Source organism: Anguilla rostrata, chromosome 7, assembly GCF_018555375.3.
Source record: "Anguilla rostrata isolate EN2019 chromosome 7, ASM1855537v3, whole genome shotgun sequence".
Lineage (NCBI taxonomy): Eukaryota > Metazoa > Chordata > Actinopteri > Anguilliformes > Anguillidae > Anguilla > Anguilla rostrata.
Window position 1 is genome coordinate 20,955,958 of NC_057939.1, and position 15,738 is coordinate 20,971,695.

The window sequence follows — 15,738 nt, forward strand, 5'->3', positions numbered from 1 at the left end:
TTGGGTCATTTTATTTATTCAGTTCAATGATTGGCAGGTGCCTCCTCCAGTCAAAAGGGACATGAATCCGCACTCTTCCATCTCTGCCCATCAGTATTGAGCGTCTCTAGTGCTCCTCAGAATATCTCGTCTGCCTGCACTCCACTAAAAACAGGCCTTAGGGGGTCCAGCTCAACTGAAGTGACGGCAATGAAATTCAGATGTGTGATGTCAGATCTCAAATAAATCAGCCTTGAGGTTAGATTGTATTTATAGAGGATTGTGGGTGTAATAAAAAATAAGGGCAGGGTTGTGGAGTGTAATGAAATGCAGGGCTGAGAAGATCCCTGTGCGTTGTCGTCACCTGGATGGTCCATAATACGCTTTACATGGCGGCTCCGGAATTCATTCTTTGAGCTTCAGCGTATGCTGGCCCTCGGTGCTTAATATCCCCAGTCCCTGGGCAGCTCTGAAATTCACCCCGTCAAACTCTTTACAGCAGACCCTCTGCGTCAGTGTCACTGCATTGCCGCAGATGATTGTGAAGCGTTTTTTGGGGATTTTTTTGGACCTCACGTAATGATGGGAAAGGCAGTTATGGATAGTTCTGCCAGAAATTTGGCTCTGTCCTCTCATATAACTGATAATGGCTTTGCTATCCCCTCTTTTCAAGCTGTGTTTGGAAGTCTGTTGAGCGCGGATAAATGTTAGCGGTTATCGCTCACTGTTAGCGTCTCTCAGCACCTCAGCCGGGGTCTGTATTTTATGCAGTCAGCTCGAGCTTGCTTTATATTACCCTTTACAGACAGATGCAGTCACAGAGTGATTGGACGTTCATTTAAAAATAATGAATCGGTTCCTCCTAGGTGCAGTTAAAACCGAACACTGGACGTATATTAAATCTTAATGGCCGACGTGACGATCGTGAACAACTGGTTGTGTTCACGGGACGCGCTGCCGTATCGAGTGAAGGTGATTGATTGCTGGCATAATGAGGCCGGCTAGGCGATTCTGTGGAAATGGCCGTTAATTACAGCTCCCAGATCACAAGGCTCATCATGGCCGTTCTCTCATGGCCATTCCCTTCCATCCACTTTGAGTCAAGCTCACTTTGGCACTTTGGCAGTGCTTTTTCTTTTTTATTAAAAAAGAGTTTAAAAAGCGAAGAAATTTCCCTCCGTGGTGCGACGGAACAGTTACCATTCTCCACACAGCTATAATTGTGGGACCACGTGCTTCTCTCTCAGAATCAATTTGCAGCAGGACAGGGAACTGTAAGGACTTGAAGTACTCTGTGACAGAGGCTTTAATGAACTTTTGGGGCAGGAGTGAAAAATTCACTCTCGTTGGAACCAGGCCCATCTCCCATTAATTACTCTCCTTGTATAATTCAGCGTTTTTAAAGTGCTGTAATTTTTTATCAGCTTTAACAGTCTCCATATGAAGTCTCCATCAGGATATCCTCCCAGTTCCTGTGTAATTATCTTTTTTTTTTTAAATGGTAGGAGGCGTATCAATAATGCATTTCACAGACCTGAGTAACCCACCACTGCTTCTGTACCTGTACTTACAATTCTGCATTTACTCATTTGAGTAGCCGTTCTCTGTTGGCTAGTATATAAAATACTAATTTATTAGTACCCTACCCAGGAATCAATTTGACAACTTTCTGAATATCAGTCCTGTTACAGTGCTTTTATTTTACTGCTACTGTAATATACACTAACACATGTGTACACATAACACACATGCATTTGTATACACACAGGTACACACAAAGGTGTGAGCACACAGACACACACACACACACACACACACACGTAAGGGTATAAAATTGCTAGCACATTTTCAGAGACCCTTATATGAGCTGCTCCTCCCAGTTTGACTGTTATCCAAAGTGCAGACACTTTTATGTGTGTTTTCTGTCAAACATCTGTAACAAGTACAGATGAAATGAAAATGTTCTGTCTGCAATGTGTGTGTGTGTGTGCATGTGCACATGTGTATTCCTGTCAAAGCTGTCTTGAGAAATCATATTTTTGATCTTGTTTGCTCAAAGTAACATCCCTGTGAAAGAAATACTCTAGCCAAAAAACAGACAATGTCAGCTCACTGTGCTGATGAATATCCCGAATATAAAGGGGAAACATCAGATGTCATTTATGTTTTTTTCATTAATGTGTATTGCATTAGCTGTGAACTGATTGCTTTTGTTCTTGTTGTGTTAGTATATTTATGCTGCTTACGTCCATGCTTACGCTCTTATCATGTGCAGACTTATGCCTGAAAAAGAAGAAATCTCAAAGCACCATTGGAATCAAAAATGATCTCATGAATGCTTTTGTTCCTGAGAACATCGCATTCATACAGTAAACCTCTCATCTGCAATTTGACTCATTATTTAAATGGTGTCTGCTAATTTAGTTAAACATGCTACAGGTCAATCCTCTGAACGACAGATTTAATTGAATGTTTGTATCCAGTTAAGTGTAACATGAATGATGTGACTAATAAATTGATATAAAACATTAAGTAAAATTCATAATAAAAGCTTACTGCAGGGATGGAGGCGTAAAGGGTTAACGCCCTAAAATGGGGAAAAGATCTTAGTGATTAAAACATTTATTATATATATTTTTTTAATCATATACAGCATACTGAGCTACAAAGACTAAGTGTAAGAAATGACTGATTATTAAACTAATGGATTTACTTTCAGCAGAGAGCACTTTGTTTATTTTCCTGATCAACTATTGAAAGGCACTAATTTTCTTTAAATGTCACACTGAGTATCAGAACACTGAATGCATATCCTTGCTTGTTGAATATTTTGAATGCTAAAGTTTAGTGTCTGAGCATTGGCTCATTGTGTTTGTCAGAAGTAAATTGCCATAAGTGGCATTGTTATTACAAGCATGCAAATTGGGTCGCGACCTCATTACCGTTTTAATCTGACTTCCTCCCGCAACCCTCAGACAAGTACGCGAGGCAGTTTGAACTCTGAGAGACACCTGTTCACCTAGCCGACCGCCCAGGAGCCCCAAGGCCAGCGTCGGCGGGCCCTGGGGGGGGCCGGGGAGAGGAACCCCCCAATCTGGACACCCGAGTGGGGGGGGGGGGGCGCCCTGAAAAAAAACAGCTGCGGATAAGTATGCGAGCCGCGGCGCGGCGCTTGGCGAGCGGTAATTGAATACCGCTGGCGAGGCCAAGTGTTGCGTGAGCAGCGGTCTTCAGCGCTCCCGCCATAATCGCATGTGGCAGCGCGGGCCGCTGTGGGGCCGCGTGCGGCGTGTAATTCGGGCCTCCGCGTTTCTCCCCGCTCCGGGGGGTTAAGCCGGGGTCTATTTCTGGGTGTTGGTTTGTATACTTCTCCTAAACTTCACTGGGGGTGAGGTGGGGGGGTGGGGGGTGGGGGGTGCAGAGAGGATAGCGGGTGGGGGGGGGGGCTGAGAACGAGGGCGGTCACAAGGGCGGTCGGGGGCTGAACCGTTCTCCCCCGGGAGTACGGTTTGAGGAAACCGTTTCTGACAGGCGCGGGTTATATGGTTTATGATTTGATTTAAAAGGCCGACCTGGACTAATCGCTCGCGCGCGCCTCATATTCCACACAGGCAGAAAGCCGCCGCCATCTCGTGTGAATTCTTTTGCGGCGCTGCTGAATTTGTGGACAATAACATGGGGCCAAAAATATTAAGGAGCATTTAAACTCTGACCCTACCCGGTCACAGCTGCCCATTCTTTTACTCTAGCAGCAGCATGAGCCAAGTCAGAAGTGTCTGTCCTGTTTCTGAAACCCTCGCTCTTCTTCAGTCATAGTAAGTACAGTGACAACTGTTTCACCAGGAATTTATACTATCTTTGGGCTCTGTGCTTTTGTCTCAGCGCACAGACAGCTCTCTCAGCTTCAGAGGAATCATAGGAAATAGAATTGACATTTTTCCTTCCTCAACTGAAGAACAGAGATAACCCTTGCAAGCATCTTTCAAGTTGATTTCAAAGAAAGAAATTCTTATTCTCTCCCTCTATCCATCTCTGTGAGTGTGCCTGTCATTCCCCCTCTCTCTCTGTCTGTCATCTGTATTCTCTCTCTCTCCCTCTCTCTCTTTCTCTTTCCCTCTCTCTCTCTCTCTCTGTCTCACTGCAACCACAGGATGTGTGTTTAACGTGCTCTGGTGGTTCAGCCCCTCAGCTTCAAGAAAGCAAAGCAAAGCAGCAGAGAGGGCTGAGTGTGCATGCGCGTGTGGGCGGGTGCGAGAGAGCGTGCATCCGTGCGGCATGCGCATGCCTCCGAGAGTCGTGAAATCGGCGTTATGGAAAATCGGTATGGATCGCTCGCGCCGGACGTGAGAGTGAGGGAGACGCCGAGCGCATCTTCATCAGCCGGTAGCGGCTGGACACCTGTAATTGCGGCTGGGCGTCTGCAGCTCTATGTCACCGACGGCAGCGCTCCTTGTTCCGCTGTAGGCTTTTAAACTGGCACCACAGACGTATACACAGTGCATCTGGATCACATTTGTTTACTTTTGCAGCCTCCAGTGTGATACACTACTGCTGCAAATAACAATGCACACTCAGTCACATAATGAAAACGGCTTTGTCCTGTTTCACAGAAATTCTTTCTGTTGAGACGGCCCAAGACAGCCTTGAGCTGCAGAGCCGGACTGCTCCCTCAACCTGTGCATTCACGCGTGCTTGCCTTCTGATGAAATAGTCATATTGTACTGCATTGGGTTTTGATTTATGTGCTGGAGATTTCACTGGAGGCCCTGGTCACCAGTCACAATGGTATATGAACAGTGGACAAATGTCCACGCATTGGTGCATAATGAGAAATAAACCAACCATTCAGAGGGGGTGGCTGGAACCACAGAATCTGCTGTTTTTTTTCACCATAAAAATTGGCTGGTCATTCGGACCTAATAAACTAGATTAGGTATATTAACATTGTAAGTAACTGCTTTAGTTGATCAGTTAAGTGCTGAATAATAACAAAACAAAAAACCTTATTCAGGAGTATGGTTCTCCAGGACCTGGGAAGCAGACCCCTGATTTACAGAAAAGCAGCTGGTTGGATAAATCACAATCTCTCTTATCCCTGTTTCACTTATTATGGTCCTAATAGACCATGCTATTCTGCATGGTTTTTCTCTTTATTTATGTTTAGCAGTGCCTGATGCATGAAGGCCCACTTCCTGTGAAAATCAGAGCTACCGTTTTATGCGTGAAATTGGTTGGAAAGGAATCTGCACTAGAGTGAAATTATGCTTATTTAAATTAGAGACTTTTTTTGAGTTTTTGCCCGACACAAATACAACAATGGAATCTACAATGAGACCACTCTCTCGTCTGACCTGCGTGCATTCTTACTTACATAGGACAGATGCTCACTCATGAGAAACCCTGCACCCTTACTGGTCAGTGAATGCCTGAAACACAGTTTCTGTGGAATTCACAACATGGGTAAAGAATGTAGCTCAGTGATCTCATTACCAGCATCAAACACCCCTTTGATGACCATCTGTCATCATTTCCGAGGGCAAAGCATCCTGCTTAGACCCAGACGCTACAGTCCACCTGAGCCAGGTGTCTCTGGCAGCCATTTTGCGTTTTCGTCCTGTGCAGCTCTTGTGCTGAAGCACAGTTCTGTATAATTCTCTCTCTTTCAGGCCCCAGTGTTGAGATCACTCGCTAGCTAGCTGGAAGCGTTTGCTTTCCTGGCTCTGCTTTCGCTGGCGTGATTTCTTCAGCCATGAGTTAGCGCCACAGCGGTGTCACCGACTGATTTATAATTCGCTGGGATACAGGTGTCCTGGAGCACGCGCTTATTTTGCACAGATTCCTCTTCTCTCCGTGTTTACGTGGTCATGTCTATGTGTGCACGCGCATTACTGTGTGTGGGTGTGTGTGCGTGTGTGCGAATGTCTATGTGCGTGCAAATGAATGTGGGCGCATGTACATGTGCGGTACTTTTGTAGTGTTAATTATAATCAACTGAACTTATATTATAATATTGAGTATTAGCATGCAGTTTTGCTACAGGCAAGGAAAGGATTCCCACCCTTTATTGGAGAGCAATTCATTCACACCCTAATCAGCGCTCACCGCAGTGTTACACAACTGCATGCTGACTGCTTCCAGTGTGCCCTTCATGGGTTCATTTTTAACAAACAACAGCTACTTTTAGGAGCCTCAGCTCAGGTATTTGTTTTATAAGGGGACTTATATTTATGTCCATTTGTCAATATTTTATTTTTATTTCATATTATTTTATTCATTTTAAATTGTTCTGTTTACGTTGACCCCCTGTATACATTGGCCCATACTTACAGTGTCCCTTTCTAAAGATGGCGTCTAATGTCTAATTTGCTGGAAAAGCCACCTGTTCATGGAAACCAGATGATGGTGATGCAATCATGTCCCTCTGGTTGCTTATCATAGTGCTGATTGCCTTTGAATGCACTTCACCAACACTGTGTCCATAGTCCTCCTTGTTTTTATCCAAAGCCCCCTACAGTCGCCCACCCTCCCAAATCACTCCCCCCTCTCACCCCCTTCATCTATAGACACAGGAAGTGCTAGGACCCTGTTTCTCTGCACTCACAAAGGCAGCAGACAATAGAAGCACTGTGCTTTTCAGCTGGGAGAAAAGTTCCAGGGAAAGTCTGGGTGGGGAACATCTCTGTTTGGAGCATCACAGGCAGATCTCCTTACAGGATGTCTCTCTCTCCTTCTCTCTCTCTCTCTCTATCTCTCTCTCTCTCTCTCTCTCTCATGCACACATACTCTGTCTCTCTATCTCTCTCTCTCTCTCTGTCTCTCTCTATCTTACGCACACACTCTCTCTCTCTGTCTCTCTCTCTTTCACACACACACTATCTCTCTCTCACACACACACTCTCTCGCTCTCTTCTACTGAACTGTTTTTCACAGTCCTGTCCAGTTAGAGAGGGGTACCCGGTCACCAGTGCGATCCTCGCTCTCTTTGCTCACACACACACACAAGCGCACGCACGCACTCATGCACTGAGCCTCGCAGTGAGTTGAGCGACAGCGCCACCCGCAGGCAGTGGTAGGCACTCCCAGGGCCAGTTGAGGAGAGGAAGAAGCATAATGGCTTGCCTGTGTTAGGGAGCGCTCAGAAGGAGCTGCCAAGCAGCGGGCTATTCACTGTTTTGACCTTTTTAATCCAATTACGCTTGGCTTGGTCAGACCCATTTCCAGCATTCCTTTGGGTCAGTAGGGCAAAGTTGTTTGTCTTCCAGGCTTTTCCTTAATTTGGGTGTGAGGATGGGCCCTGCGTGCATCCACCCAGGTTGCCAATCACATGCAGACACATGTATACCTACCCATCATTCCGTTGGGTTCACTTTGGGCCAGTGTGTCTGAAGCAAGACGCATTTTCACAGGTTTTACCCTGTGTTGTGTCTGGCTTAAGGAGGATTATAATAATCATAATTAGTCATAATCATCTTGGTCATAACGACCGTCCTGTCTTTTTTGAAGTTATTTTTATATTTTGACATTTGTCTTTTTTATATTTTTTGTGTGGGAATCATAATGGCTCAATTTGATTTGGTTTTCAGCAGTGAATTTTTAGTGCTTACAAAAATGGTTCAGCTATTTGATGTACAAATTACATCAATATGAAATGTCTCATCAGAAAACTTTTTTTGGAATGAAGTGTGCTTTTATCAGCAATTACCCTCATTGAAATAAATAAATGACATTTAATCAGATTTTTTATGAAAGTTTTACTACTTTATTGTGCAGTCTTCAAGTCAAGGGTGCTTGTTGGATTTGTTCATCCTCAAATTGAGAGAAATGTGTACTAAAATCATGACATTGAAAAGCCTTTATCTATTGCTGCACCACAATTGGATATATTTTTTTCCTTTATATGTGGGTGCATAAAAGAAAAAAAAGAAGAAAAATAATGTCAGAATATGTTTTGTAAAGCTGTTTTTTATTTTATTTTATTTGGACAGATTTCCCTGTAGTTTGCTGTTTGATGTACATGTTTTGATTTTGGGGGCTGGATGGTTAAACCCACTCTCTCCGAAAAGACTTATAGTCTGCCAAGATGACTCTCTCTCTCTCTCTCTCTCTCTCTCCCTCTCCCTACCCACCTACTACATTTGTGAAATTTGTTAAAAATATGAACTGAATCCAGGATGAAAGATTAAACGAATCAATAAATAAATAAACGCCGTAAATAAATAAAGGAATTAGTGTTGGATTTAAACAAAGGGAGCCATTCTGTTCCATTGGGGCGCTGAAGAGTTTTGATTGGTTGTTGTGACAGCGCTTTGCTCTCAGCGTTCGGAAGGAAGCGCTTTCTGTGTCCCTGCCTTTCCGCCGCACGTCTATGCAAAGCCGCTGCAAACTATTATTTCGCGCGACGACACACAAAAAAAACGATAGAACGGCGATACCTTCGAGGAGTCCGGCAGGCGGGATCGCCTCATTATTTCAGCGTTCTTTCCGTGTTTCCTCTGCTGTTGCGGCCGGGGGGGCATTCCTCTGGACTCCGGGATAGAAAGGGGAGAATGGCAAGCGCTCGACAGGCGGTGACAGCTGTATGGAGCGAGAACAAACGCGACTGACTGGCTTTTAATTGACCGTGGTGCTCGTGGATGGCTGTTTAGAGCGAGCTCGCTCAGCCTTACAGGGCATTTAAACAAAAAAGCCAGAACGAGGAGCCAGCGCATTTCGGGGGACCACACTGAGAGTAGCCTGAACCCCACTAAGGTGGTAGCAGACAGGAAACTGCCTTGGAGGCCCCTGTCCCATGTGATGATAGGCTCCATATGAACCAATTGGATGCAGTTATTAAATGTAGGCCCACATATAAAACAGGCTGGGATTCAATCAACACTTGTCCCTAACTTTGGCTAACAATTAAAAGCAAGATTATTTTTTGTGGTGAGTTCAGCAATCACATTTAGCTAAATTCAGTTTGTGAAGAATAAGTACAGCGCTTCCATTTTCTAAAATACAAAAATGTTAAGGGAAATGTTGTATTTGTACTGGGAGGGCGGGGGCATCTAGCACATTGTGGCCTAAAAATATGGCAGGCCTAAACTTAGTGTGTGAATTCATGACCTACTAAGCATAAAATCGGTAATCAATAGAATGTCTCCTCAGATTAAGCGGCCTCTGCTACTACTGCCCAAAGCACGGTTGTTTCTTCATTAAATTACTGATGCTGCCGCTTGCATGGTGTGTTCCCTGCCCTCCACTGGAAGCCCAGTGGCTTCTACAAGATGTGCTGTTTACTGATAAGATAGATGTGTCATATGTGTGTTCCCTCAGTTTTTCATACCTCCATTGTCAGGAGGTTCTGGTTGGCGACAGATGGTTCCAGGTGTCTGCATATCTATGTGTCTTTGTCTATTTTCATGAATGGGAGTGTATTCAAATACACACCCAAAATGAACATTCGTAATTCTATTACATTTGTAATCACATTCACAATTGCATCATCAACGCTAGAGATGATTTCCAAAGATATAGATACAAAGCAGAATACTGTGTCTTCTCAGTGAATGGAATATCTGCATTACTATACAACCAGGGTTGCCCTCTAACCTTTGGCCCTATGACCCCTGACCTGGATGTTCTGTGTGTTGCAGGTGATCCTGGTCAGCTCCTCCATTAATGAGCGGGATCAGATGCTTTTCATCAGCGTGGACGAGGGGGCGTCCTTCCAAAGGCAGCCCCTCTTCTTCACCGTGGAGACGCTGCTCTTCCACCCCAAAGAGGAAGACAAGCTGCTTGCCTACAGCAAAGAGAAAAAGGTGAGTAACCTGTGTGCTTAGTCGCTGCTGACAGGGTATTGGTCAATAGCAAGGATAGAAAGGCGGGACATTGGTTGGTTGTTATGGTCACCACTAACCAGCTTTGGGCCTGCAGAAAGGAGAGGAAGGGGTGTCAATCGTGTTGTTTCAGTCACCACTGACATGGTATTAACCAACAGCAAGAAGAAGAGGGCGTTGTTTTAGTCACCGCTAACAAGCTGGTGGTCACAACAAAAAGGGAAAGGTCATTTTCATATTCATAGTCTGATCTGGGCTTTGATGTATTGTTTTATGTTTTATATATATCTCTGATGGTCAGGAAGCAGATGCTGCCCTGTCTACTGAACACAGGAGAATGGATTCCTGTGCTGTCCTGTTTGACTTGAATATATTCAGAGGCTGCTGCAGGTGGTTTTGCCTGGATGAGTCATGTCTCACCAGAAGTACTATGTTTAACGAGTGCCTCCTGGTGCATTTAACAACACCCCAGAGGCTTCCTGGTGGAACATCTGTTCATTTCGTCACCTCGTCAGAGTTGCTTTTCTCTAGGGGGGGAGCGGGGAGGGGGGGAGGCATTTGCTGCTTACATATTTGTTTTCAGCTGCTAATTCAGTCATCTCTTGACATACGTTTGCTTGAAATCAGTGGACCATTAACTGATTGAGTGGTGCTCCGTTACATATTAATTCAGATGAATAGCTTGAATGTGGAGCACATAATTACTTCCCAAGGACAAAAAAAGACTTTTAAGACTTCATCTTTGACTTTTGCTCCCAACTTGAAAACAAAATAACTGAATAAATTTTCTTCCACTATACCACTGCTGACATATTAGAAAACATAACAGTGCACGTTATGAATAACCCAAGATTACATTGTCCCCAGGGGGAAAATCAAGTCTTAAAACTTCATAATTTACACATAGTTGACTTAAATACAAAAAAAGTTTATTAAATCTTTTTTTTCTATCTGACCCAGGAGCAACTGGAGTAGATCATTGTTACTAGATTGTTGGAATCAACTTTCTGTTGTCCAATACATGCGTTTACACCAGTACATTTAGGCAACCAATTCTATCTGTTAGAAACAGTTAATACAGTGCAAATACTTAAGTCATCACAAATAAATACACTTTTTACAGTTATAGAACAATGTTCTCTCAATCAGTATTTAGTTTCCATTGAGTATATACACAGGGGGAATATGATTGCGGTCAAATAAGCAGTGTGTTTCTTTATTTGCTAATTAGGCAGAATATGTATTTTTTTATGCCAAACTAATCCACAAAAATAATGTAATGTGAAACATTCTTTTCACAGTTTAACTGTAGATTTCTAGGAACAGGGTTGGTTACAACTGCTTTAGTAGAAAGTGATTCTATATCTAGTTTTAAAAATGGTGCTTTTAAAAGAGCAAGACTGTCAAGATGACAGGTTTCTTTGGGAACTGAGTGTACATAATCCAAGACACTCATCCTTATGTAAGGAAATTACAAGTCTGTTAAATTCATTTTCGCCAAATTTGCCTTCACCAGTGCAGGCTGCATACTGCACAGTAGGTCATAATAATACTAGATTTTGTTTATTAAGCAGATGAATTTAACATAGCACACAGCGCACAACAGCAGCATCCATCTGGGATATGAACCCGCGGCACTCTGGCAACAAGTCAAATTCCCTAACAACCCAGATGAGTGACTGAACTCCAGGTGAACTACAGTTATATCCCTGACACAATGGGGAAAATCTTGGCTGGCTCAGAATGCGGAGTGTTGACGGATGAACCGCTAACCACTCTGGTCACTGCAGACATGGCTACCACCCAAACGCCACTGGTGTTTAGGATCCACGTCATGCTGAAAGTGGGTTTTGTCATTTTCAAATAGCATGCTCATTTTACAGTTCTGTCTGGCTGGGTCATTTGATTCTGCCTCAGAATCTGGCAACTGCCTTTGTCTGGATGTATGCGCTCAATGGACTTTGCAGCAGTCCAAGGCTTCCATAAGAAGGAATTTTTGGTTTGGCTGCCAAAGATGATGTATCTTCACTGTTACACCCGGTGCAGTGTATTGTATTGGCAACTTCATGATCCACACTGTGTGTGGAATCCACTGGTAACACTGTTGATGCTCTAGTGAAGGATCCTGTTCATACAGTTAAGGCTTGATGCTTGCACTTGATGATTTAAGCAGGATTAGGAGTTTGTTCACAGGCCTTTCATTTATTAAACTGTGATATTGGGAAAGAAGATGAAAAAGGATGCACTATTTTCTGGGCTGATGAAAGAGCTAGATGAGTTAAATAACTTAGGGAGTCAGAGGTTGGGTTCTGGGAGAAATCACTTCTGAAATAATTTTTTTCTTCAAATTGCAGTTCAAATATGTAAGACACTGTTGGCAAAATCGATAGCTTTTCATTATGAGGGAAGATCAATGATGCACAAACACAGGAGCAAAGTGTGCTGGAGTCATCTGAGATTAATGAGGGGGGGAGGGGGGGCTTGTAATATTGAGCAAGGGCATTCGCGAGTGCTGAATTGTTTTCGTGCTAAAACGCTACGCATTGCTGAATGCGCTGACGAACGGTAATACAAGAGCCGAGCCATTCGCTCACTGTCAGGAGGCAGTTGATGGAACAGGATGCCATTTTGAATCTTATGTTCAGCTTTGAGTCATATTTGTATGCATGCAGGTCATGATTAACAGGGTTGTTTATTCTGTTCCGGTTTTCAGCTGTACGTATCCACAGACCTGGGTAGAAAATGGACTTTACTGCAGGAACGTGTGACCAAGGATCGGATTTTCTGGTGAGCACAATGTTTTTCCTTTCTTTTGTTCTTTTTTCGTACTTACTTTCCTGAGAGTGATGTCATGAAGGGTCACAAAGCGCACATCTCTGACTCATTGACCGCACTACTCAGCTGGAGGACTGCAGAGTGAAAATGAAGCATGGCGGGCAGCATATGCACTTTGGTGGAGGGCTAATCTGTGCTCTCCTGATTCGACAAGGCTGTATTTTCTGCGAACAGGCTAACAGGCTAAGGGGTTTTCCATGTTGTGGTCAATCACACTGTTAAATGTGGTTTAGTGCATTCAAACACAAAGTAAGCACCGGTTGCTTAGTGTCCTGTTCCAGGCATTCACAAGCAGAAGGAGGAGAATGTGCAGTGAAGGTCAAAGAAAGCGCGTACGCTGCTCTCACTGAAAATTGTTTGTGGCCTGAATTTTATGGATCAGTGAATTTAAACCCAGGAGTTTTGAGACATGGACAGTGTGATTTATTTTTTTGTGCAGACATAAAAATCGTAACTGGCTCAGGCTGGTAAGGCCAAATATTCTTTTAAATGGCATTTCTGTGGAGAAATCCATGCTACAGATTTAAACTATTGGGTTTGTAAATATAGAAATTCTGTATTCTGTCATACCTGTTGGTAAAGAAAATTAAAGTACAAACTCAAATATGATCATTGATCATGTAAAATGATGATGATGACCATGCTGATGATGATAATTTATTATTGTTTTTGTTGTTACTGTTGCTGTTGTTTATAACAAGTACAGTCGTACTATATCTAAACAGCCATGTGTTTTCTAGATCAGGGCAGCCCAACCCTGTTCCTGGAGATCTACCATTCTGTATGTCTTTACTCCAACCATAACAAAGCACACCTCAGATCTTGTTGAGCTGCTAATTAGTAGAATCAGGTGTGCCAAATTATGGTTTAAATGAAAACCTACAGCATAGTAGATCTCCAATAATAGGGTTGGGCAGCCCTGCTCTAGATTCTGGAAAGACCAGCTTCTGCATCTGGAAAACTCTATAAAAACTCTGTGAATTGATCCTGTCACAGGAGTGCAGAATAAGCTGATGGTTGAGTTTGGAATGCATCTGTCCTTGATGGCTTTTATGCTTGCAAAGAAATGAGACTTGGAAGACAGTCCCTATAAATCAAATGCACATTCATGACTAAACAGGTACAGCCAGGAAGGGTGGTCTGCTGTTACCCATGCAACATTTTTATTAGCTCTTATTTTTATGTTTCATCCTTGATGGCTAGTTTTATTACTTATTAAATGTTGAATCTGCCAATCACATAAAGTATGATGCAAATAAAATACGTTACATGGCTAACGCTACTACCTTTTTCACTTTTTCATAATGCAAGCACTTTTCCAGGCAGCAGGGGAGAACAGAGAAATAGAATACAGAGAGGGTAGAACACTGAGAGGACAGATTACGCAGAGAGTAACGGAACGCTGAGAGAGCAGAACACTGAGAGGGTGGAACCCTGAGAGAATAGAGGAACGCTGAGAGGGTAGAACCCAGAGAGAATAGAGAAACACAGAGAGAGTAGAACTCTAAGAGAATAGTGGATCACTGAGAGCAGAGGAACACACAGAATAGAGTAACACACAGAATAGAGGAACACTGAGAACCCAGAGGAACATTGAGAGGATGGAAAAACACTGGGAGAGCAGAACGCTGAGAAGAATACTCAGAGCATAGAAAACCAAGAGCAGGGGCGAATTGACATTCAGCTTTACATTTACCTTATTTCATTTGGCAGATGCCTTTGTCCAGAATCATTTACAAGGTTGTTATGGAAAACAACACCAAATGCAATAGTAACCACGAAGAGAGCAGCATACTGGGAGTTTCATTTAAAAAGAGATAACCTGCTGTGAAGGGGGATTTTCTGTACCAGTGTGCAATGCTTTCTGGAAAAGACATTGTTCAATACACACATATACTCACGCACACACACATGCATGCATGTGTACACACATACACATGCACACACCCACACACACGTGCACACACACATGCATGCATTGTTATTTTGTTATTTGCAGGCATGCACACACACACACACACACACACACACACACAAACATTGACCCCTCATCTCTCTCCAGACTCCAGGTTGCTAATTGCTTGTAAAGAGAGCTTTATTGGAACACTAATGGACTTTTTATACCACAACTCAATCTTTTAACAAGCAAGAGATAGTCCACAGGCCAGGCTGTTGACTCCTAATCAGATTAGCTTTATGGGCGAGCGAACACAAGAAGTATAGACACTTTTAATGGGACACAGTTTATATTGTGCAGCTGGGTTTTCATGCCTTACAGAGGTCAGAGACCCATTATTCGCCATGTCCTTTTATTAAAAACTTGCCAGCCTAGGGAATTCATAATTTTTCAATTCTTCCAAATTTTTCCCTAGGTCATTAGTAACACTGCATTGCAGCTAAACTCAGTTGAATGCTAATTTGATCCTCCCTGTACTACACCAAGTCAGTTTGTGTTTTACTCCAATATTTTCCAGGTTCAAGGTATGACATTACAAGGACATTTGCATGTCTGAGCCTGAGGTTGGCCTGCTTAGACACACTTGAGCAGTTTGCTTAAAGTATACGGCTTCAGTAAATGTCCAGCTGTATACATTAACATGTAATGTCCTGCAAACTGTGGTACCTCATAAGCAAAGCGGTAAATCACATACTTATGTAAAAATCCTTGTGTTTTAGGTCTGTGGCTGGTGTGGATGTGGACCCTGATCTGGTGCATATGGAGATGCAGGACACAAGTGGAGGTAGGGTATAATTCAGTGCTCTTTGTGTGTGTGTGCGTGTCTATGTGTGTTCGTGTGTGTGCATGCATGTACATAAGCAGGTTAGAGTGTGTGCATGTGTGTGTGAGCATAAGTCTGTGTAAAGCCAACCTCACCCTCCACATCTTTACATCACCCTCTTTGGCCTTCCACTCACTGGCCCCCACCCCCTTCCTGAGATTTCCTTTCCCTCTCCTGTGCGCAAACTGCACACACGCATGTCCAATTAGAGGACTGTGTCAGAAGATGCAAGATAGTGATTGGACCTTGGTAAGAGGTCAGGATGTGGTTTGAGGCTGAAGCGAGAGATTCGATCATCTCTTCAGCGAGGGCCTTTAACTCAGAGCTCT

At 43.4% G+C, this 15,738-nt stretch overlaps 1 protein-coding gene across 5 annotated transcripts in view; it reads left to right on the forward strand.

Annotated features, from left to right (window-relative positions):
* sorcs2 (sortilin-related VPS10 domain containing receptor 2) overlaps positions 1-15,738 on the forward strand; it is a 245,011-nt gene that overhangs the window by 182,187 nt on the left and 47,086 nt on the right. For all 5 annotated transcript variants that reach the window (XM_064343610.1, XM_064343611.1, XM_064343612.1 and 2 more), the window contains exons 4-6: positions 9,612-9,776; positions 12,508-12,581; positions 15,306-15,370. In XM_064343610.1, the coding sequence (XP_064199680.1) occupies positions 9,612-9,776; positions 12,508-12,581; positions 15,306-15,370 (304 nt within the window). The remainder of the gene's footprint in view (positions 1-9,611; positions 9,777-12,507; positions 12,582-15,305; positions 15,371-15,738) is intronic.